At 40.5% G+C, this 24,170-nt stretch overlaps 1 protein-coding gene and 1 pseudogene across 2 annotated transcripts in view; both read right to left on the bottom strand.

Moving 5' to 3' along the window:
- The window catches only part of BRINP3 (BMP/retinoic acid inducible neural specific 3), a 211,331-nt gene that overhangs the window by 14,173 nt on the left and 172,988 nt on the right, over positions 1 to 24,170 (bottom strand). For both annotated transcript variants that reach the window (XM_044439223.1, XM_044439224.1), the window contains one exon: positions 18,566 to 18,788. In XM_044439223.1, coding sequence (XP_044295158.1) covers positions 18,566 to 18,788 — 223 coding nt within the window. The remainder of the gene's footprint in view (positions 1 to 18,565; positions 18,789 to 24,170) is intronic.
- LOC123027966 lies at positions 2,020 to 2,136 on the bottom strand (annotated as a pseudogene).

Raw genomic sequence — 24,170 nt, 5'->3', positions numbered from 1 at the left:
TCTGCAATATCTGTAGGCTTTTCCATCCAGATATCTAAGCTATTCAGCAGAAAAGGGGAGAAAGGCCACGAGAGGGGGAAGTTTGCAATGAAATCTTTTTTCCCCTTTGCCAAGATTCACAGGTGCATCGTGTAGAGAGATTCTTTATTATACTTCCCTTCTCCCCTTCAGGACAGTAATCTCTATTCACCAGAGATTTTAGAGGAAGAGGAGAAAACTTCTTTGCCTACTGTAGGCAGAGAATTTAATGTTTGAAGTTAATCTTACCATGAGTAGCAGAAGCAAATACATGTTCTTTCCTCCTTCTTTTTTAACCAAGGAGCCATACATTTTGCATATCTATTTCGCCACTGTGCCTGGACGAAGTTCTTCTTCCTAACATATAAGACCAGGAAAGAATCCACTCACACAGCCTGACTCAAACATATGAGCTTATTGTGCTAACTACACACAGAAAGGTACTTTTATTTGTTTGCTTGCCTATTTGCTATATTTGATATCTGATCATTTCCAGACACTCAATCAAAATTAAAAGCTGCAAAATAAAGCAACAATAATTAGTCTGTTGCCATCATTCTGGCAGCCCAGAAACCACCACCCATGCAAAACAGGCAAGTCTCAGAAGGATTGCAAGAAACCAAAGCTTTGCAGAAGTGGAAGAAATACATTTGATAAAATCAAGGTGGGTGGAGGAGGGGGGCTGCCAAATGAAATCTTAGCATGTTCAGGGCCATGGAAGCTAATAGCTGCTGAACTGTAAAAATGTGGTTTTAAATATGGTTTAATATAATTTTACGATGGTTTCTTGGTTTATTCTATATTGTATGTTTACCGATGTTCACTACCAAAGAGTTTGGCTATTGGGCAGTATAGAAATTAAGTATGCAAGGAAACAAGTAAATAAATTTAAAAAAAAATCCAGGGTGGGGTTTTGCTTGGAAAAGAGCATGGAATGGAGTGTTTGAATCCTGAATATTAACAGTTCTTAACACTGAAAAAGTTGGTTGTAGCACTCGCTTACACAAGCATAAAAACGGAAAACTAAAAAGTTACAAAGCTGGTTTTAAAATAACCCACTGAATAAAGAGAAAGAGAAATAACACAGGATTTTTAAAATGTAGTTTTATTCTAATAACTAGGAGTAGGAGATATGATGGCACTCTTCAAGTATTTGAAAGGTTGCCACACAAAGGAAGGACTGGATATCTTGATCATCTTCTTGCAGGGCAAGAAATAACGTGTTAAAGTTACAGGAAACCAGATTTCAGCTCACAGGGGGAAAAGCTTCCTGTTAGAGCACTAAAGCAATGCAACCAATTATCCGGGAAGACTGTGGGCTTTCCTATATGAAGGCATTCAGGATGCAGCTGGATGACAATCTGTTAGGGATGTTTTTACTTTGAGTCCTGCCCTGAGCAGGGCATTGGACACAGTGACCTTATCGCCCCCTTCCAACTTTATAGTTCCATGATTCTGTGAATACAATGATATATTTTCTCCTCGAAGAGATTGATTCTTTATTCCATTGGACATTCTGGATTATTTCTAGTTTTGTTTAATCCAACATTTAAAAGAAGGAAGATGTTTAAAATACCTGATCAAATTAAAAGCATTTGCCTGGCTTTAAAAAAAAAATCAAATTGGAGGTGAGAATATGAGGATCTGCATAACACAGGGGTGGGGATTTCAATGTAACTATTCTGTGATGAGAAATATTGTGCTTCCCATGAGGTTTTCTGAACCACTAAGCAGTACTTATGACTGTAACTTTCATACAGTAAATATATTTTTTTTAAAAAACTAATCAAATAGCACTTGAACTAGTTCCCAAGTATTTGTGATATAAATGGATAACAAGGAACAGTAAGTGCAAGATACAAGATAGAAAACTCACAACAACTTGAGACATAGCCTGAGAATCTATTTATTTATTTAAAACATTTCTATGCCTCCCCATCGCAACAAAGCCTCGGGGCGGCTCACAACACATAAATACTAAAATTGCACAATAAATAATACAATAAATAACACCACCCCCATTTTACTACTATAGTCCTCAAATAGAGGACGTATCAGATATTAAACTGATAAGAACAGATACTACACTTGATCTTAGCCAAAAGGTCGAGAATCTAAGAGACAGCCTGTTTGTAGCTAATTTGCTTTGTTCTATTCTGTAAAATGGTGTTGTTTAAAATGTGGTTTTCTATAATGTTATGGTATTTTATTGGGTTATTCAGTATTGTATGTTTACTGTTCTTCACTACTCAAACAGGAGTTGGTTGTTCAGTACCCATGTTTTTGTTTTTATTTATTTTATTTTATTTTATTTTATTTTATTTTGCTTGCTGTTATAGGAAACTACTGGGAGGGCAATGATCACTGGAAAAGTTAAGTGGGCACAGGAGAAAAAGTGCATTCCATGGCAATGGGATGCAGAAAAAAGAGTCATGACATACTACATTAGTTCTCACTGTTATAAATATTTTGACCAAAGGTGATGAGCAAATGGAAAGTTCTTTAGAGGTATCCTTTCAGCTATTACACTGAGATTTCTCTTCACATGAACCATGATACAAATATGGAGCTTTTATTCAGATGGAAATTCTGAAGGAGTTTGAACTAAGCATGGGAGAGAAATTTGTTTGGCTAATACTAATACTAACTGACCAAATTCACACGTCTCTCATGAATATGCCAAGAGGAACAAAATTGCCCTTTGTTTTTGCTAGCTTGTTTGAACTTCTCTAAATGTTATGATGTGGTTCTTCACTCCAAAAGTGAAGAACATCAAAGAAAATAGCACACCAAGAGGTAAACAATGGAGGAAAATTGCGAGCAAAATGCGTATACTAGGGACAAATATGTTCAAAACTCTATGCATCTTTTTACACAGGCGTTTATAACCTCCACAAGCTGATGTGCAAAATGGAATGGAATGAAGTTGCTCCTAAAAAGTCATGGAGAATATAGAAAGAAAATATCCATCCCTATCCTATGTAGGTCTACTCAGAAATAAAACCAATTGAATTCAAAGAAGCTTACTCCCGGGTAAGAGAGTATAGGACTGCAGTCTAAGTGTACTTTCAACCATTAGCACCTGGATTTCCACAACCACTGTAGCAGTTGTCTAAACACAGTGTCTGGATTTTTCTTAGAGAGAATATGCTGATGAAAACAGTCCAAGCTTAAACAGATGGCAATCTCTCATCTTAAATTTCAGCTCTTCCTCCCTTTTTTCTTCTTAACAAAAAGAAAGGCATGGATGCCAAAATACTGTTCCTCAAGGTTAACATGTGAATGATGTTATGCTGTGACATGCACAAAAAATAATTCCACCCATCACTCTGAATATTTCTAGAAGTGATGGAAAACAATGCAGCATGTTGTACTTAAAATAATACCTGAGTTATCTGCAACAAAACATTGCAGCATGCCCTCATTTCCTTCCTTCTAACATGACTACTCTGAGGATTTTCAGCCAGCCAGCTAGCCAGCCACATCATCCTCCATGATACTACAACCTGTAAGGTCTTGAACAGGCTAAAGATCTCTTCCACCAACTTGCATACCGTGCTTTCTTTCAACTGACATTCAACATTCCATTACTTTTTCAGGCCACTGGGTATCTTTGGTACTTTATACCTTTATTTGGCTTCAAATCATGTTTTTGACTTCTAGATATCTCAGCATTCACCCAACCAAGCTGATTTCTCCTCTTATTTCCAAGTGACCCAGTCCGGACTCCAGTTCTGTTGGAGCTCAGCCACCCAAGTTTGCTATCACGTATGGGGCAACCCCCAGCATGAACTCTGATTCTCTGCCTAGTGTTTTATTTCATTAGTCATGACCAGCAGAATTACAAGGAGGCAAGTCGGAGCTGCTGTTTTTAGAAGCCATCAGGCAATTCCCATGGCATCTAGTTTCATCCCATGCTTCATGATGAGGTACCTGAAAGGTAGCAAGTCACTTAAATGTTATTCGCTTGCTGAAAGGATGAGGGAACTGGGAAGTTGACAGCTGGCCAGTGTGTTGATTGACAGAGTGAAAGCAAGTGTGATCTGCAAAGTCAGTGTCAAATTCTGGTGCTATTTTTACTATGCAGTAGTAGAATATCATGTCCATGTAGTTCTACAAGCATAGACAACTACTGGGACCAATAAAGACAGCCTCCTTGCAAAATCGATACTGCAGACATTTAGTGGAAATCGATGGCTAAGATAATACGGAGAAATGATTTATTTGGGTCTGACATTAAGTGAACATTACGATCTACACTTTTACTTCCCTACATACTTTATAAAATTGTATGCATTAAAATTCCTAAATGCATGATAAAATCAGGAGTAGTAGCCATCAGGAGTATTACTGGCTTTTAAGAGAAGTGGGAAACTCTTGGGAAGAACATAGTTTGCTGTGTGGCAGCAGCAAAGGTTTAATGAGATAGGGACTTTTAATGAGATAGAGGCAACACCTCCTGGAACTACAAATACGAAGTGTTGTGACAAATCAGAAACAAAGAATTCCAACATACATAGGTCCTGTGCTGATACTCAGACACAGGGGAAGGCAACTCGTGGTTCTCCAGATGTTCAGTTCTACAAGCTACATCTGTTCTAGCCAGGACAGCTAATGCTGAAGGGCTATAGGTTAAAACTTCAGGAGGGCCACAAGTCTCCCACCCTGCCTTATCAAAACAACCATATACCTATATTCATGGGAGCAAGCCCTAGGTAAGTATATGTTTAGAAATACACACATCCATAGGAGGTCAGGATATGTCCTCCCATAGAAGAAGGAGGACATTCCTATGGAATGTGTAGGAATATACACGTCCATAGAATATTCCTATAGTACGTGTAGAAATATATACGTCCATAGGAGCTAAGGATCACAGCCTGGGTCCAATATCTCCACTGTTCCCAAGCATGTAGGTTTGGCATTTTGCCTGCATGTGTGTACGGCATACATGGTCATGTTGATGTGCTGGAAACATGCAACTGTATCATGCTGAAGCAACTGAACCTTCTGAGGGGATGAATCCTGCCAGATTCCATCCAGATAGGTCTGGAGGTTTCTGTGAAGAGTCTTGAAAGTATTTTGCGTGTTGCGGGAGAGAAAATAGAATGGCAGACTTGCCTGCAGATTTTAAGAAGGAGGTGTTGTGAAAGTGGAATGTATCATAAAAGTTCTTCTAAGTAAGAGAAATGCATCATTCCAGAACAATGGGTACATGGAGGAGGCAGGCATGAATCAAATACAGAGCTCTTCCATTGACCATGGACATGCATCCATCTATGATCCTTTTGCATTCCTGCTCTCATGAGACCTACTGCTCATGCAACAGGGCTTTGATACTTCCAAAAGTAACCTGAAATAGGTATTTTTCCCTTGACCAAAAAAGGTAATACTTTGGAAATGGGAATGTGGCAAACAAAGGTCTGAGGAAGAATTCAGAGAACCTCCATGAATCTGAATCAGTGAATCACCTACTTCTATTCTCTAATTGCCTACAGCTTGTGCCTGGGCCAATGTTCCAAGTTGCAGGCAGTTACTACTTTAAGCCAAGGAGGCAATGTTCTGTCCTTGACATAGGTTGTGGGGACCCAGTAGAACACCAGATGTTTGGGGATCTGGTGGCAACAGCAGTATGCACACACATCTTCCAATTCACGCTTCCTCTCCAGCTGTCCCTGGAAGCCCTCAAAAGACATGTGAATGTCTCCATTTTGACGTTCCAAGCATGAACATGGGCGTGTGTCTAACAAAAATATTCACAAATTGTCAAACACATGCTCATGTTCTCTTAATTCCCAATTCCCAGTACAATTCCTGCATTTCTTCCACAGATGAATTAGCCTTGCTTTACATTATAGAGGCAAGTGTACAATTCTGATATGATACACACACAGTTCCCCTTTGTGTACAATATTCAGCCACTGGAGATGGGAATCGAAATGAGGTGCAAGACCAGTGGAGAGATGATGGCAATTTTGAACATTGCTCATTTTCACATGTACAGGAGCTGACTCTGCAAAAGTTCTTTCTTCAACCCAAGTTCCTTCCACAATTGCCAAGCCCTGAGATTAGAAATCAAAGGAAGCATCCAGGGGGTAAATGTACCCTCCTCCCCACCCCTTCGGAAGCTAGAGTGCTCCCTTTGTCTCTCTCCCATTTCCACTGCCTGACATTTCCCCAATAAAAAGGACAGTGTATTGTTATTTGCAGACATGCTGCCTTTGTTCTTGTATCCAACCCAAGAACTTCCAAAGAATAAGAATGTGCCCAATTTCCATTTGGGCTACTTTGGAGGATAACAGCTTCACTTCAGACAAGTTCAGTAACTTTCCAAAGCAGTCAGCTTGGGATCCAGATGCAGGATTCATTGAGAACAAATGCATGGCTATAGTTCTGACTAATTATTGTTAGTTTGAGAGATTTAAGCAGCCTGGCTATTGTAGTCTGAGGGATTTAGGCAGCCTGACTGTGGAGAGTGTATTCATAATCCTCTCCCATATACCCTTCAGGTGACATTCTTCTATTGAAACCATTAATCAAAATGAAAGCAGAATATCTATCTATCTATCTATCTATCTATCTATCTATCTGTTTATATCAAAATTGATGCAAAATATATGTGTATTTAGCATGTAGACATTAAAATACTTAATGTGTTCAGATCTGGGAAAATGCATTGCTCTCTTTTTCTGTTATCCCTGAACTAAAAGTGAGCACTCTTAAATAACCCGAGCCTTTCATTTAATAGACGGATGACCTCAAACTTGTGGTGCTGCTCTGTCTTCTCATTCTCCTCCTCTTCCATCTTCATCATCAAATCACAATCTCTGTTTATTATTCTACATGGGCACTTCCTTCAGTTTTAAAAGAATAACCTCTGTGGAGCTGACCTTCACTTTATCTTTCATTCTTTTATCTTATCAACAACCATTTTGGTTGGGATTGCCTTTCTGATGTGCACCAGCTCTGTGAGATAGACACCTTTGATTCACAATAGGGGCACTCCTTTGCATTTAAACCTGTAAATCCATGTTTAACTCCCATGGGCCACAATGTAATGAAACAGATCAAAAAGTGTTCTGTTGTGTGATTCAAAGTTGAGTATCAGATGTGGGTTCGCTTTGTTCACTCCTGAGGCAATCTGTAGTTTGCAACTGGTGTGTGTGCTTTGAAAAAGGAATATCTTCTAAACAAAAGGTAGCCTAGTTTCATTGTGGTTGTTTCTGCAATATCATGTGTACAGAAGCAGTGATCAGGGCTCAGTCCAAATTATATTTTTTCTCTCCTTTGGAACCAAAAAGTGAACATTTCTGTGCACATTTTTAAAATGCAAATCCAGAAGGAAAATGTCCCTCATACACCAAATCATGAAAGTCAGCTATAAAAAAAAAGTACACCAGTTTGAAAAGCGCACCCTTTCTAAATGCAGTGGCAAATTATCAATTATCAACCATTATCCTTCTTTATTCACTTGTTTTGAATTTGATGCTCTTGTTTTGAACTATTGACAGATTCGCAGTTGTTTGCCAAGATGGTTTCATTTTGCAAATGTGCTGAGGAAAATACCATTTGCTCCAGTGTTTTATTGTAATGTTTGTATTGTCTCTTTTTAAAATAAATTTTGTTTGTTGTTATTTTATTTATCCACAAATTGTGCTGCTTAGACTTGGCATCACTTGATGATTCTCTTTGCAGACTATTTTAACTGCATACTAATTAGACATATGCAGATACTTCCCAATGATGCTGCATTGAATTCAGCAATGCACCAAAGTATTGGTATGTGAAATGCTTTCAACAGTCAAAAAGTGCTCCACCAATGCAAAGTCTCTATAGCATGGGGATCTTTCTGGATCTAGTGCTACACCTGGAAGTAGAGATGTAGCCAGTGACTGGGGCTGCATTTTACCTGCTTAGGCTGGTTTACAAGCTGCAATCATTACTAGGAATGAATGACCTAACTATGGTAATACATGCTGGGTAGAGCAATCTTATGCTTTTCAAATGACTGCTCCAAGGTCAAAGGGCTACAAACGTCTACTGCTCTACTAGAGAAAGTGCTCTTTCATCCTGCTCCTTTCTCTTTTCTTTCTCACTAGATGTGCTTTTGAACACACCTAGTAGAATCACAGGATGTTGCAAAAGCTCAGTGCCGGCCCTCTCTATCCCCACCTCTACATCCTCACATGAAGTCAGAGCTCTGATTCCATGTGGAGAAATGGCTGTGATGCTTTCTTCTATGGCTGCAAGTAATGTCCACAGCAATTGCCATGATGTCAAATGCCAATTTTCAAAACAACTACTTTAGAATCAAGCATATTGGATACAGCATAAAGCAGGAACTCCAGAATAGCAAAAAAGCAAGGATAAAATTATATACAAGAGAGCTAAAGATCCAAAATTGTTGGACCATGAAAAGATCCTTGACATGTTAGGCATTAAAGGGCATCAGATACCCACAGGACTAGCTAAGCTCCCCCAGAGCTTTTCAGGAGTTAGCTATAACATCCAGAAAGTCCTCTCTTCTTCTACTCTATCCAAATCCTCCAGTTATCTACCACTCATGATGCTGTGGGCAAATTTATGACTCTTAAGGTGTTTTGATCCCAGGAAACAATATCCACTTTAACATGCATTGAATACAACTTCCAATATGCTACCCGTTGGCCTTCCTGGAGACTTCAGTGTGTGCAAATACACACATCATTGCACACTATTACAAGCTATCACATTTAAAGCAACACTCCCATAAACAAACACATCACTCAATCTCTGTATTTTTCACATTCTTTTTCCAAGATTGCAGGTATTAGGATTTGGGTTGCTGATTGTAATCCAAAGGTATATGTGTCCACTCCACTCCGTGGAACTGGAAGCACTTCATTTAATATTTGGCTTGACTCAGAATGGAGAGTGTAAGCTGAGCACTAGATACAAACTCCTGGAACTCTTCTTGCAACTGTGAAATCACTGGTAGCCAAACTAAACTTTTGTCTAATTATGCATACTTTAAACATGAGTGATTGTCCGACTTACTCTCAAGTAAAAGTGTGGGAGGTCCAATTTGGATTGGGGCCACAGTATTCTGGTATTCTGGGGGCGGGGGAATAAACCTTCCCCAACCTGAAACCAGTGTGGTGTACTGGTTAAGAGCAAGGAACTGGGACTCCAGTAATCTGTCCCCTTCAGCCATGGTGCTCACTGGGCAGTTTGGGTCAGTCATAGACTCTCAGACCAACCTACCTCATAGGGATAAAATTAAGAGCAGGAGGAAGGGAATCATGCAAGCCACCTTGAGTTCCTTGATGGAAAAAGGGTGGGATAGAAAGATAATAAATATTTTTTCCAGAAATTCTCCGCAAGCACCAAGGTCCTACTCCAGTTCTATTTTATACCAAAATCATAGCTTATTTTTATACTGCACTCTATGTTTTTAAGTCCCTTAGAAATGTTTTGAACTGCCCAGTGACCATTGGCTATTGGGTGGTATAAAATGCAATTATGAAACAAACAAACAAACGAATGAATGAATGAATGAATAAACAAGCCAACAAGCAAGCCATCTTCCTATTGACATAGTCTATGAATCATAGAATCACAGAATAGGAGAGTTGGAAGGGGCCACGAAGGCCCTCAAGTCCACCCCCCTGCTGTTGCAAGACACCACATTACACCCTCCCACTCAGGCGGCTGCCCAGTTTCCCCTTGAATGTCTCCAGTGTGGGAGAGCCCCCCACCTCTCCAGGCAGCTGGTTCCACTGTCGTGTCACTCTGTCAGTGAGGAAGCTTTTCCTGATGTGACTGTTTCTATTGAGATTAAGTCCACTGTCCTTAGTACCTATACTCAGGGGGACTCCCTACTGAGCAGACACAGACAGGATTCTGCTGTGTCTGAACCCTGTCTGAATAAGTAAGTCATTCTGAAAACATGAAAGCACAAGATACATGCCAGTCACAATCAATGTGTAGCCTTGATTTGAATTGTGTTTGTTCACTTAATGGTTTCCTGCTTTTCACTTCTTTGATTGTAAATTGTGTGCTCCCCACTTGTATTAATTTCAATAAGTGGCAGTTACCACATCCAAATAGCTCCTGCATTTCTTAAACCTTCATACAACCAACAAGCCATATGCCAACTAAAACCATCTTGTCTTACTATGCCATTGTATTTTTAAATAGATTAAAAAGCATTTTTATCAATAGGCATTCATGAGATGAGTGAGATAGAAAAGGCCCAAATGTCTTTACAAATTTATTTTCCTCTTAAGGAAATATTTGCAGTTCTTCCCAAAGGGAATTAGCTAAAGCAATTGTGGATACACAAAAGCAGCAAATTATCAAGAATGCATTCAGCAAATGTCTTTTTCGATGATGTAGATATTACTTTACTCAGCTTTCTAATAATTCAATATGTATATTTAATAAGCCAGCAAAACAGTACTCCCTTCTTACAAAATTAGGCATGAGCTGTCTTGAATATACATGGAATAACTGCTGGTTGCTCCTATCTGTGTGAACATGCATCACTGACCCTTTGGCATTAGTCTGCAGGGCAGCCTCTTTTCTCCCCCTTATTGTGAAATGGGTAGGTTAGCATATATACAAATAGGTTTAAGGTGAGTAACTAAGCTGATCCCCTTCTCCAAATGTGTTGCTGCATTCACTAGACAGGCTATTTCAGATATTTTCAAGGGGTTCAGCAAAATAAGGATGGGGAGCAAAATGTATCCGGAAGAACCACGATTCTTCTCAAATTAGGTGCTACAGAAGTTGCTAGGCTTCCTTATACAGACTATGACTGAAATTCCCGGCAATTTGAAAAAGAAAGAGTAAAAAGGTATATATCTCAACTACCAAAGTTTGTTTTTGTTCTATGCCATCTCCAGCTTATGATGGCACTATGAATGGATGCCCTGCAACATTTCCTGCCAGGCTCAGCTTTTGTAAATTCCAGAATGTAGCTTCCTTTGTAGAGCAAATCCATCTCATAATAGGATTTCCTTTTCTTCTGCCTTCAACTTTCCCTAGCAGAACTGTCCTCTCCAGGAGTTCCTCCTTCTTACACTGTGCCCAAAGTAGGACAGCCTCAGCCCTGTCAGTTTTGCTTCTAGGGAAACCTTTGGCTTGATTTGATCTAGGATCCATCTGTTTGTCCTACTGGCAGTCTAGCATATTCACAAAGTTCTCTTCCAGCACCATGCGTTAGAAAGTAAATTGCCTTAAAGGTTCCTTGATTTATAATAAGACAAAATGTACCCTGGAAATGCAATCCCGGTTTTGTCGGGACTTCCCTTTGTTCGGATGAAACAGTTTTGAAAACACACCCAAATTTCCACCTCTGCTTTTCTCTTTCCTGATTCCGATGCAGCACAAAATGTCCAGTAATAAAGGGGAAGTAATCCTACATCTGTTCTATAATCCTATGTACATCTGTTCAATTCTTATACTTTCTATATCTTCCTTAGCCCAGTTTCTACTGACTCATCCCAAGTGTCATGAGCAGGTCATTTTCTTCTTCCCTTCTGATTATCCAACTCAGGTAATCTTTGGAAATGAAATTATTTATTGAAACAGAACAGTAAGAACTCTAATAGCCTTCTACCTAAGTTGAGAGAAAAACATCTGCCCATGTAAAGAGTAGACTCCAACGTGGAAACTTCACCTCTGTCCCTCCTTTTCAGTAAAGCTTTGGATTCCACTCTCTTTCAGCTTGAGGGCAAGACAGTAGGAATGCCACAGACCTTCTAACTGGGCAGCTCATTCCTCCCATTCCCTCCTTACTGGGGTCAAGAACTGAGTCTCAGTTTTGCTTCCTCTTCCATTGTAAAAACCCCTCCATGCCTCCCAAAGCAGACCAATAAGGAAGCTCTGCTGGAAAAACTTAACTAGGTACCCTTGCAGCTTCAAAGTCCTTGCCTCCACTTGGTTCTCCACCACCTCCTCAGAATCAGAGGAATATATCTGAGCAGTCCGCAGTGAGTGAAAGAAGGGCCTACACCCCACACACAAAAACGTCATGGCTTTGGTCAGCCCAGTCTTATTCCCCTCCCACAGGCAACTGACCAGTGTGGGGCTTGTAGGATTTGTGTCTAGCACTGTTCTGTCTAGCTTTCCTGTCCAGATTCACAAGGCATTGAAGCTTCTGTTCTGAGTCTTGCTCAGATTTCTTTTTAAAACCAGCTCAGAACCAAACCAAGAAGTAAACTTTTCAGTCACTGGAGACCTACACCTTCACAGTTGCCTTGTTATTTTAAAGCAATGTTTGAACTTCAGACCTGCACACCTCCTCATTCCTAGCCATGGAACATTTCATCTTTCCAAGTTTGTTTTCCCCATCTTTGTCTTTCTGCCTGCAGCCTCTTTCACTTCTCCTGCACATGCTTGAGGCCTCCCTTCCTAGCCCTGTACCTATTTATCTTTCCATGCTGTTGACTCAGTACTTTTCTTCTTCTATCCTTTCTTCCCCAGAAAGATCAATGCAACACTGTCATTGGTAGTCCTTCTCCATTTCTCATGACTATTTGACATCAGGACAGCTCAGTTAATCATGTGAGGATCCACCACAACTACTTTTGCAATAGTCCAACATTCCTTACTGCACTATAACATAAGGGGACACTGAGTCTCTGTGTGAGCATAGCACTCAAGGAGTCCTTCGGCATGAAATACCCATAGTATCTTTATCAAGCGTGTCCCATCTCCTGTACATATACAGTAACTCCTAAAACAAAACTAGTCCATATAGAAGACACTCTATTCCCATTATTTGTGCCTCCCATTAAAACTCAATATGGAATTTAAGTTTGTGCGATCACTGTCATATATAAAATTGCATTTGATTACAAATCTCCCTCCAGATCCAATAACCCACAAATGTTACTTCGGCTTATACATTGTAAAATGAAAATGAAAAGCTAGAAGATTGAATGAATATAAATTGGGTGATGCTTGGGTGCTATAAAAGACTGCAAAGCCTTCTAGTCAATTCAGGATGAAGATTTTTTGCTTTCCCTTCTTCAACAGAGGCTGATTTTTGAAGTTTAAAGTGACCACTCAGAATTGGTATATGAAACAAAAACAAAGGGAGACTAAGATGTTTGTTTGCATTGAATTAAAAATGTACCTGCTTGTGTAAAAGATTAGTTTCAACCCATTGCAAATGGCAAAAATCCATGTTATTGAAGGACATTCCTAAAGACAAGCATTTTATACAATGGAGACTTCCAGCTTGAAGAAGTGTTTCTGTCCAGACCCAGTCCAACCAGCAGCCTGGAAAGAACAGTGGAGTTGTGTGTTGACTCCTCCCCCCCCGAAAGGCTCTCCACCTTTTATTGAGGTTCTGACAAGGAATTCATTCATGTGTGACTTGGGTCCATGACAGTCTGGCGTATTCCAGGCGTGTTCTGTAAGTCTTTCCATATGGTTTAATGTTGCTCAGTTCAAGATCTGAGGTGTCAGCCCATGGGTTGTTCTAGTGGATTTCCCTAATTTGTGTCTCCATATCCATAATAAACTGACAGCAGTGTGGCAAGCTGGTTAGAGTCCTAGAATAGCACTAGGGAGACCTGGCTTCACAGCCACTCCTGGCTTGAAGGTTGCTGGGTGACTTTGGCCAATCAATGTTTCTCAGCCTGACCAACCTCACTGGATAGTTCTGATGATGAAATAGCAAGGAGAAGGATCATATACACAACCTTCGACTTCTTCAGGGAAAGGTTGGATAGAAATGGAAGAACTGAATAAATACATTAAGTAAATACACTAAAATGCATAGGCTATAATGAAACATGCCTGCCTGTATGCTGTATGAAATAGATGTACAGTCACTGCTAAGGATGAGATCTGTGCACATATCCTGCCTCAAAGTAAGGCCCACCTTGAAGTACCTGCTTCAAAGTATACACAAGGAAGATTGTACTGCAAGTGCCTTAGATCAGCTTACTTTTCTGGGACGCTCTCTATTTGTATTTTCCCTCTGGCTTATCCCAGATTTATTTCAATTAGCTTTCTTCTGGACTCAAGAAAAGCTCACCAACAGGTAGATAAACAGCTTCCTTACTGCACCCTCACTTATTTGGCCTGTGTGTCGTGGCCTCCTGAAGCTGATAACTCCTGGGTAATGCAATTTGTTTACTTCTATTTAGCATAACATGGCTGCTAGCATACAGCTTTTCTCCTGCTCTCTCTTCTGTGTCCCCTATTTTCTTCCTGTAAGCTAAGGGTTATAGCATTATATAAAGGTCAATCCACTCAACAAATCTGAGAGTAGAAAATCCCTTTACAAATACAATACTAAAGATATGTTTACATTGCACATCTAAAGCAGCTTTTAGCCTGTCCATGGTGCCAATATGAGTTGTTCTTGGAATGGATGGTCTCTGAACTAACCACACAGAAGAAAATTTTGGTACTTTCTAGAGGACAGAATTTATAGGATTCATGAAGATTTCAAACCAGTTATCACTTGGAGTAGAGACTGACCAGGGTGTTTGAGTTCATGGAGTTTGGCATAGGAAGCAGGAAATTCATATAGTTCAACAGGAGGTCAGAAAAAATGATTTAACTCAGGAAATAGAAAGTTAGTTGACACAAATGAACAAAGAACTAGCTTCCTGACTGAATAGAAGCAGGAGAAGTAGGGTTGTTGCTTTAGAAAGTAGTTGCTTTAGAAAAAAAAGTCAGTTTTGTTGAGGGAGAAAGAGTAATATAGAGAAGTAGGGAACCAAACACTAGAGAACTGGTGGAATGACAAACTCAGAGCTGCTGAAACCTGAGATTTGATTGAGAAGGCTAGCTCAATAACCTTAAGTCAATGCTTGGATAACAGGAGCTTGCATATACAAGAAGAGAATCTAGTTGGGATAGTTGGATATAATTTTACCTAGTTATTTTATTACCTTACAGCTCATATGGGAGTATTTTGTGGGTCATAAAGTATGTGTCCATCCATCAAAATTAAAAAATTAATTCCTCAAGATCTTAAAAAAAAAAAAAACCTATTGGCATTTTTCTGTGGTTAACTTTGAAAATTGTTCTTATGGTTTCTATTTAATTGAGTCCCCACCTTATATATTTATGGGCAACTCTTGGAAATTCCTGAGATATGAAGATTTTCAAGGCTGGCTGTTAGAGGTAAGGACAGAAATAAGTCTTCTAGTCGATGGCCCATGTTTTTCCTCTTTCACACAATGAAAAGATATTGTTAGCCTGTTATGGTTTCATAAGGCCCAGGAAAGTGGATATCAGGATTGTATCCTTCATGACTGTAGAGTAATCCTGCACTGTATAATCTGATTCTAGGAAGTTGGACACTGCAAGTCAGTAGCCCTTGTCCTGACTAACTTTGCATAGGATCAGGCTGATAATAATGTGGGATGGGGTAGGGGATGTAGGGAATGAGAGAAAGATTAGCATAACATATTCCAAGATTCACATAAAATCTATATGATTTATATTAGGCATTTCAAACATTCCCGTTTTCCATAAGAAAAATTACGCTCTTGATTTGGATTTATGGTCAGCATAAGACAGCAATCTGTCCCTCTAGTGAATCACTGCTACTGTAGTGAATCACATTTTGCCCTGGCATAGTTTCAGCGAATATTATATTTACTATTGCTCCCTGCGGCTTCAATGGATGTTGGATAGAATCCTAATGGCAGCCTATAGTAAAAAGGAGAACACTTTAGGTTGCGGCTTCTCCTCCTCCTCCTCCTTTTAAAAAAGTCTCTTTGGAAAATGACCAGCTAAATCTGGGAAATCTGCACTACAGATAATTTAGGAGAAATGTAGTATCAATGATTTATGGAACCTCTATCAATGAGTAAAATGCCTCTGGAGGGGAGGATCTGTCACTTCATCATAATGCATTTTTAAAGTCACCCTTCATAACTTAAAAGCCATCATTGTTCTTCTCTTTGGAGATGTAGTATAATTAGAGGGACCCATCTGGAATGCATTATAGACTGCAATTAATGGCAAGGAAGCCATGGATGTATTTCACCTGGTTCTCAAATAAGCACTGCTGCAGTTTTGACTCAAAGAACTAGTGATCCTCTAAGGTGGGGAAGGTCATTGCAGGTCATTGGTAGCCTACGTTGAGCAATGTGCTAAGAGCACTGAGGGCTGCCTGTGGGATTTCTCATGTCAGAATCCTTCCCACCTGGTGGTCATTGTGCCTGAGAGCATAGGCAGTCATGCCACAGATGGAATGAGCTTTTCCAAGGCAGCCTCCATTTGCAGCCCTCTGGGAATACTGTTACTTAATACTGTTAAGGTGTCCTTTGGGAAAGTATCTGCCACAGAGGTGGGATGCGGGAGTGAGTGTAGGCCTGTTGGCAGTCCCAAGGTATGATGTGGACAACATGAAAGTGAAGGAGAGTAAGGAAGGCAAAGAGAGAGCAGTGCTCCTTCAGAGACACTTCCCATTTTTAATACCTCCCATGTGCAACCTGTTTGGAAAAAGGTGCTTTTAAAGGTGGGAGATACCTTGGCTTGAAAACAAAAAGCAGGTGCGTTCAGAGCAGTGTCTGTGGAAACCACAATGGGGAGAAGGCAGTGCAAAGGAGAACATGGCCAACTCCAAGGTCATTGCTTTGGGCAGCACAGCATGCTTCTGGTTGCAGTTGGAACGCAACCAGAAATGGTGGGTACCTGAAGGAAAGCAGAGATGCTAGAAGGGGCTGGGAACAGAGATCAGCCTGCATTAACAATGCACTCATCAGCAGATAACTTTAGGCAGAGAAGGATAGCTGGAGCACTCCTGCAGTGACTGATCTGTCTAGGGGATTCCATGGTAGTTCAAGACCAGGATCATGGAAAGCACAATGCTGGGTTCAGATGTCATCAGAAGCCATCATGGTAAAGAGAAATCATAGAAGACACCATTGCTTTGCTAGGTTTCTAAAGAAAAACATGGCCAGGTGCAGAAAACACAACAGATAAACCATGGCAACAATGCAACACAACCATGGCTTGTTGTGTCATTCAGACCCAGCCAATATCTACATGCTACCATGGTTTTTCCAGACACACAGCTTTGTTATTGTTGATTTTAAAAAGTGCAATATGCAACACTCATTAAGCCTGACATGACCTTTAAATTGCTTTTTAAAATGAATAAAATTGGGCAATTCTAGGGATGCAATTATTGTTGATAATATATTATAGAATTGATCATATTTTCCAAAATCTGGCTTAATATGATCAGGAAATTTCATATTATACAAAAGTTGGGCATGTATTAAATAACTATGAATTTATAGTAGCATCCTATTCATGTCAATGCAGAAGTACACTCCATCAAGGTCAAATAAATTTTCTCCCAAATAAATGTGCATAGGATTGCAGCCTTACACCAAGGAGTCAGACTGTGGCTCATTACTTCTCATGGCCTCTGTTTTAGGAAGCTTTTATGGCCAGACTGGTTTAGGACAGGACAGAAGATAGTTTTAGTTGCAAAGCAGCATCAGGCATCCAGATTCTTCCTAGGCCTGAAGATAATGACACTATATCATTGATGATACCATTATTCAATTATTATGTGAAATCACTAGTGCAGAAACTTTGAGTGTACACCCATGTAATGTGGATAGATTACCTTCAGAAACTTAGGAAGATTAAAGGAAAAGGGAGATTTTTTTCAGATTTTGTGCAAATTAACAGCAGAAAGATTAGGTGTACCCAACAACATAGGACTTGGTTTGAAACCACCTGCTACTGAAGAGCTATTGAAATGTGATTGCCAGGATATTCACTGAAGATACAGAAGGAAGAGATTGGTTTGAGTCTCCTGGTCTAGTCCTTTCTCAAACAAATGATGTCAGTGAGGCTGATTCTCTGCCATCCACCCTTCTGCTTCTGGAAATACTCAAGTGACAGACAGTGGGGAGTCCAAGGGGGCTCTGTCCCTTTCCCAGGACAGCGTGTCCATTGGAAGCAACCAGGTGGGACAAGGGGACATGGGCTCAGCTGCCTAAAAGCGCACTGGATGTTTCAGGCATCTCTTTCCTTTCCCTGCCCACACCTGGACCATCCCATGAGAAGGGTCCACAGGGAAGCCTTGGTAGTTGCAGACAGATAGCAACTTCTTGCCCAAGGCAAACAAATATAAAACCTTGCTTGGAATATTCAGGGTATGATGCAGCACTTTATGGACATTTCCTTCTGTCTCACTGGTCAGGGTGGACATAGAAATACACAATGTGATGATATTGCAGCACATGGCCCATGTGCATAGAACTTGTAGGTATCGTCTCCTGTCATATGCCATCAGGAGGAAGGAACAATACTTCAAGGTGTCCCCATGCCTCAAGCCATGCCAAGTATCCTCCAGCAACAAAGAAGTATCCTCAGTCAATGATTCCTAAACTTTCAAGACATTCCAAAGGCATTTAACCTCTTATTGGTGATTCGATTGCATGTCCCACTCAGATTTGACCAACAATGCTTTCCCAACACCCATTTTGTGCCGTATCCACAAGTGATCCCCAAGACTCATTTGGGAAACACTGTACTAGTTTGGCTGCATTTTCTGGTTGTTTCTTACCTTTGTCTTGGCAAGCTGATGAGTGGCTGTTTATGGCACCTCTTACTAAGGCTAAAGAGCTTGTGAACAATTTTCTGTGCCTTAAGGAACAGTTGTTTCATGCTGGTTTCCAGTTGCTCATAGCGATGCTGGAAATTTGAATCCATTGTCCACAAGTGCATAATGGCAGATGTGTTGAGAAAATAGTTCATGGGCAGCCTTTTCATAAAGAACTTGAATTCATCTGCAAAAGGGCAAAATTCAACACTCTTTTCAGTTATGCTTCCATTATCCTCTGTGCAGCAAAACAACATTTAGCTCCATTTTATGCCCATTTTCATCACTTTAATTTGTCATCATAATGGATGGCAGTACATGTATCGGCAAATGCAATAGCGTTAATTTTGTATAGGGTATAAATATTAATGTGACATGAACTTTCCAGAAGGATGCAGGCCTAATTTTCACTGTTGCACATTTGATAAATTACGCACTGCCTTCCTTTAAGGATTCCGAAACATACCTTTAATTAGGTTTGCAATCCAATGCATACTTACCTGGGAGCAAATATCCAGTGAAATATGGGGTCACTTCTGGCATGCCTAGAATTCTGCTCTGAGATTCTCTTCCTCAGAGATGAGGAAGGATCTGGATAAGGCTATGAGCTGTCAAGTTCCAGGCTCAAAACTCACTTAAACCAGAAACCTCCCACCATACCATAGATGTGTGCACTGTAAGATAGTAATTATTTTATTTTATAGTTGATAGACCCAAAGAGTTTTCTCTGATGTATTCAGTTTACTAAATGCATAAATGAAGAACACCATGATAAAGACCAGTATCCAATTGGGTATTATCATCAATATCATGCTAGTGCTAATTATCTTATTTATTTGATTATATATATACATATACAAATATATATATATGACATTTCTATGTCCCCCCATGGTCAAAGTTCTCTGGACATTGTACAACATACTAAAACATAACACACACTATAGAAAATAAAAGTGTAAAACAAACTTTAAACTTTTAAAATAAATGTTAAAATAAAAGTATAAAAAATATAAGTAAAACTCAAAGTAAAAATCAGAAGCAGTATGGGCATTTCCCCTTCATGGATCACTGCCTTGTCGTGGTGAAGGGGCTTGCGTGGCTCAATGAAGCTCTGAGCTATGCCGTACAGGGCCATCCAAGACGGACAGGTCATAGCAGAGAGCTCTGACAAAACGTGATCCACTGGAGAAGGAAATGGCAACCCACTCCAGTATCTTTGCCATGAAAACCCTTTGGACAGTACCAAAAGGCAAAAAGATATGATGCTGGAAGAGAGTCCCTCAGGTTGGAAGATGGCCAATATGCTACTGGGGAAGAGCAGAGGGCTAGTACTAGTAGCGCCAGAAAGAATGAAGTGACTGGGTCAAACCTGAAAGGACTCAGTTGCAGATGTATCTGGTGGTGAAAGGAGAGTCCAATGCTGCAAAGATCTATACTCCATAGGAACCTGGAATGTAAGATCCATGAATCAAGGCAAGCTGGACGTGGTCAAACAAAAGATGACAATACTGAACACCGGTATCTTAGGAATCAATGAACTAAAATGTACAGGAATGGGTGAATTTAATTCAGATGACCATCAGGTATACTACTGCGGGCAAGAATCCCTCAGAAGAAATGGAGTAGCCTTCATAGTCAATAAAAGAGTAGGAAAAGCAGTACTGGGATACAATCTCCAAAATGACAGAATGATCTCAGTTTGAATCCAAGGCAAACCATTCAACTTCACAGTAGTCCAAGTCTATGCCCCAACCACTGGTGCTGAAGAGGCTGAAGCTGACTGGTTCTATGAAGGCCTACAACACTTTCTAGAATTAACACCAAAAAATGATGTCCTTATCATCATGGGGAACTGGAATGCTAAAGTAGGAAGCCAAAAGATAACTGGAATAACAGGCAAGTTTGGCCTTGGAGTACAAAATGAAGCAGGGCACAGGCTGGTAGAATTTTGTCAAGAGAATATGATGGTCATAGCAAACACTCTTTTCCAACAACCCAAGAGACGACTCTACACATGGACATCACCAGATGGTCAACACAGAAATCAGATTGACTATGTGCTCTGCAGCCAAAGATGGAGAAGCTCTATACAGTCAGTAAAAACTAGACCAGGAGCTGACTGTGGCTCAGATCATGAGCTTCTGGTGCAAAATTTAGACTTAAACTGAAGAAAGTAGGGGAAAGCACTAGGCCACTCAGGTATGACCTAAATCATATTCCTGATGAATATACAGTAAAGGTGACAAATAGATTTAAGGAATTAGATCTGATAGAGTGCCTGAAGAACTATGGATGAAGGTTCGCAAAATTGTACAAGAGGTAGCAACTAAAACCATCCCAAAGAAAAAGAAATGCAAGAAAGCAAAATGGCTGTCTGTGGAAGCTTTACAAATAGCTGATGAAAGAAGGGAAGTGAAAGGCAAGGGAGAACAGGAAAGATACACCCAACTGAATGCAGAATTCTAGACAATAGCTAGAAGAGATAAGAACGCCTTCTTAAATGAACAGTGCAAAGAAATAGAAGAAAACAATAGAATAGGGAGGACCAGAGATCTCTTCAAGAAAATTGGAGATACAAAGGGAACCTTTCATGCAAAGATGGGCATGATAAAGGACCAAAATGGCAAGGACCTAACAGAGGCAGAAGAGATTAAGAAGAGGTGGCAAGATTACACAGAAGAACTATACAAGAAAGAGCTTAACGTCCCTGCTAACCACAATGGGGTGGTCACTGTCCTCGAGCCAGACATCCTGGAATGTGGTCAAATGGGCCTTAGGAAGTCTGAGCAACAACAAAGCTAGTGGAGGTGACAGTATTCCAGCTGACCTATTCAAGATCTTAAAAGATGATGCAGTAAAAGTGCTACACTCAATATGCCAGCAAATTTGGAAAACTCAGCAGTGGCCACAGGATTGGAAAAGGTCAGTTTACATTCCCATCCCAAAGAAGGGCAATGCCAAAGAATGTTCAAACTACTGCACCATTGTACTCATTTCACATGCTAGCAAAGTGATGTACAAAATCCGACAAGCTAGGCTCCAGCAGTACGTGGACTGAGAACTACCAGAAGTACAAGTGGGATTTCAAAGAGGCAGAGGAACTAGAGATCAAATTGCCAACATACACTGGATCATGGAGAAAGCTTGGGAGTTCCAGAAAAACATCTACTTCTGCTTCATTGACTATGCTAAAGTCTTTGATTGTGTGGATCACAACAAATTGTGGCAAGTTCTTAAAGAGATGGGAGTACCAGACCATCTTATTTGTCTCTTGAGAAACCTATATGCAGGTTAAGAAGCAGCAGTGAGAACTGGACACGGAACCACGGATTAGTTCAAAATTGAGAAAGGAGTTCGGAAAGGCTGTATACTGTCGCCCTACTTATTTAACTTATATGCAGAACAATCTTGAGAAAGGCCAGGCTAGATGAATCACAAGTTGGAATTAAGATTGTCGGGAAAAATATCAACAACTTCAAATATGCAGATGATACCAGTCTAATGGCAGAAAGTGAAGAGGAACTAAAGAGCCTCTTGATGCGGGTGAAGGAGGAGAGCACTAAAGTTGGCTTGAACCTAACTCAAGAAAACTAGAATCATGGCATTCAGTCCTATCACTTCCTGGCAAATAGATGGGGAAGAAATGGAGGAAGTGATGGATTTTATTTTCCTGGGCTCCAAGATCGCTGCAGACAGGGACTGCAGCCAAGAAATTAAAAGATGCTTGCTCCTGCGGAGGAAAGCTATGGCAAATCTAGACAGCATACTAAAAAGCAGAGACATCACCCTGCCAACCAAAGTGCGTATAGTCAAGGCTATGGTTTTCCCAGTTGCAATGTATGGCTGTGAAAGTTGGACCATAAGAGGGCTGAGCACCAAAGGACTGAGGCCTTTGAATTGTGGTGCTGACGGAGACTCCTGCGAGTCCCTTGGACAGCAAGGTGATCAAACCAGTCAGTCCTAGAGGAGGTCAACCCTGACTGCTCTTTAGAAGGCCAGATACTGAAGATGAAACTCAAATATTTTGGCCACCTAATGAGAAGGAAGGACTCCCTGGAGAAGACCCTGATGCTGGGAACAATAAATGGCAAAAAAAGAAGGGGTCGGCAGAGGCTGAGGTAGCTGGATGAAGTCACTGAAGCAGTCGGTGTGAGCTTGGGTGGACTCCGTGGGATGGTGGAGGACAGGAAGGCCTGGAGGAATGTTGTCCATGGGGTTGCGATGGGCTGGACATGACTTTGTGACTAACAACAGCAACAATGGGCATTTAAAATATACTGAAGGTTTTCAAATATCAAAGGTCAAAATAGTAAAATCCCTGGGCAAGTAAGGTCTTCACCTGGCGTGGGATAGAATGCAGCCTAGGCAGCAGGTGAGTCTCCCTGGGAAGTTCACAGTGTTGAACTAGCACAGTGTTATTTGAATTAGTGGCAATGTTATCTTATATATTATACAAAAAAGACTGTTGTTAAGAAGCTGGTTTTAAGTTTTGGAGGACCCTTGGCCAAGTTGCTTTCAGTGACCAGTACCCAACAGGCTTCCAGCCCCAGTAAGTCTCCTGCGCCCTGTTGGTTCCAATGGACAAGTGCCCCCCCCCAATATGTGGGCTCCCCTGCAGTAGAGGCATTCAAGATGCAACTGGACAGCCATCTGCCAATGTTGGTTCAACTTCGAGTCCTGCGTTGAGCAGGGGCTTGGACTTGATGGCCTGATAGTTTCTCCAGCTCTACTGTTCTTTGATTCTATGATCCTATAAACCTTCTTCAACCCATTCTGTTCACCAATCCCCCATCCCTCCACAGGCAGTGTGGGGGAATTAAACAAAGAGAGAGAAGCTTTCATTGGTGAACTGAACTCAGTGGAGTTAGCTATGGTGTTTAAAAAAGGGAGAGAGGAAAGTCTCCAGTGGAGCAGGTGGAATTGGCAATGGAATTAAAAGCAGAAAAATTCTCCCCCCTTAAGGAGACATTTCAGGACAAAATGTGTGGAGGGAAGGTTTAACATCTCTTCTAGAATGCTGTGGCCCAAGTCTGATACATGGACGTGCATGTTAGCATAAAGCTTAAAAGAAAAAAAAGATCTAGCACACACGATCCTGCTATGTATGGTTAACCAAGACAGCTCGCAGGAAAAGCTGGATCAAGCCAAAGCAGCTCATTATGCAATGAGATAATAAAGGAGATTTGGGTCTGCAGTTCTTCAGGTGCAGGAGTTCCACTCCTGTTATATGGAATTATTTACAAAAAACATCTTTTAAAAAATAGAGTGAAATAGCTTTGGTCAAAGTTCACTCTCTTGTAAGGCCTCTTGATTTCAAAGGTGTTGTATTTGTGGCTGCTGTTATGCCTCACAACTCCTAATCTTACAATGACGTATTGAAGAATTCCTCATTATCTGTTGCTATTTGTTCAAAGACAATATGCACTGTATTGCCAAGAAGAGAGCTTGTTAACTCTTAATGAAATCATGTCCAGTATTCTTTCCTAATGAATATCACATGGTACCCTGAATAACGAGAGATAAGACTACCATGGAATGGTGCTTTGCGAGAGAGAGAGAGAGAGAG

The sequence above is a fragment of the Varanus komodoensis genome, unplaced genomic scaffold (assembly GCF_004798865.1).
Source record: "Varanus komodoensis strain SLA01 unplaced genomic scaffold, ASM479886v1 scaffold34_1, whole genome shotgun sequence".
Classification (NCBI taxonomy): domain Eukaryota; kingdom Metazoa; phylum Chordata; class Lepidosauria; order Squamata; family Varanidae; genus Varanus; species Varanus komodoensis.
Note: the sequence above shows the minus strand (reverse complement) of the source record. Positions and strands in the feature narration are given on the sequence as shown.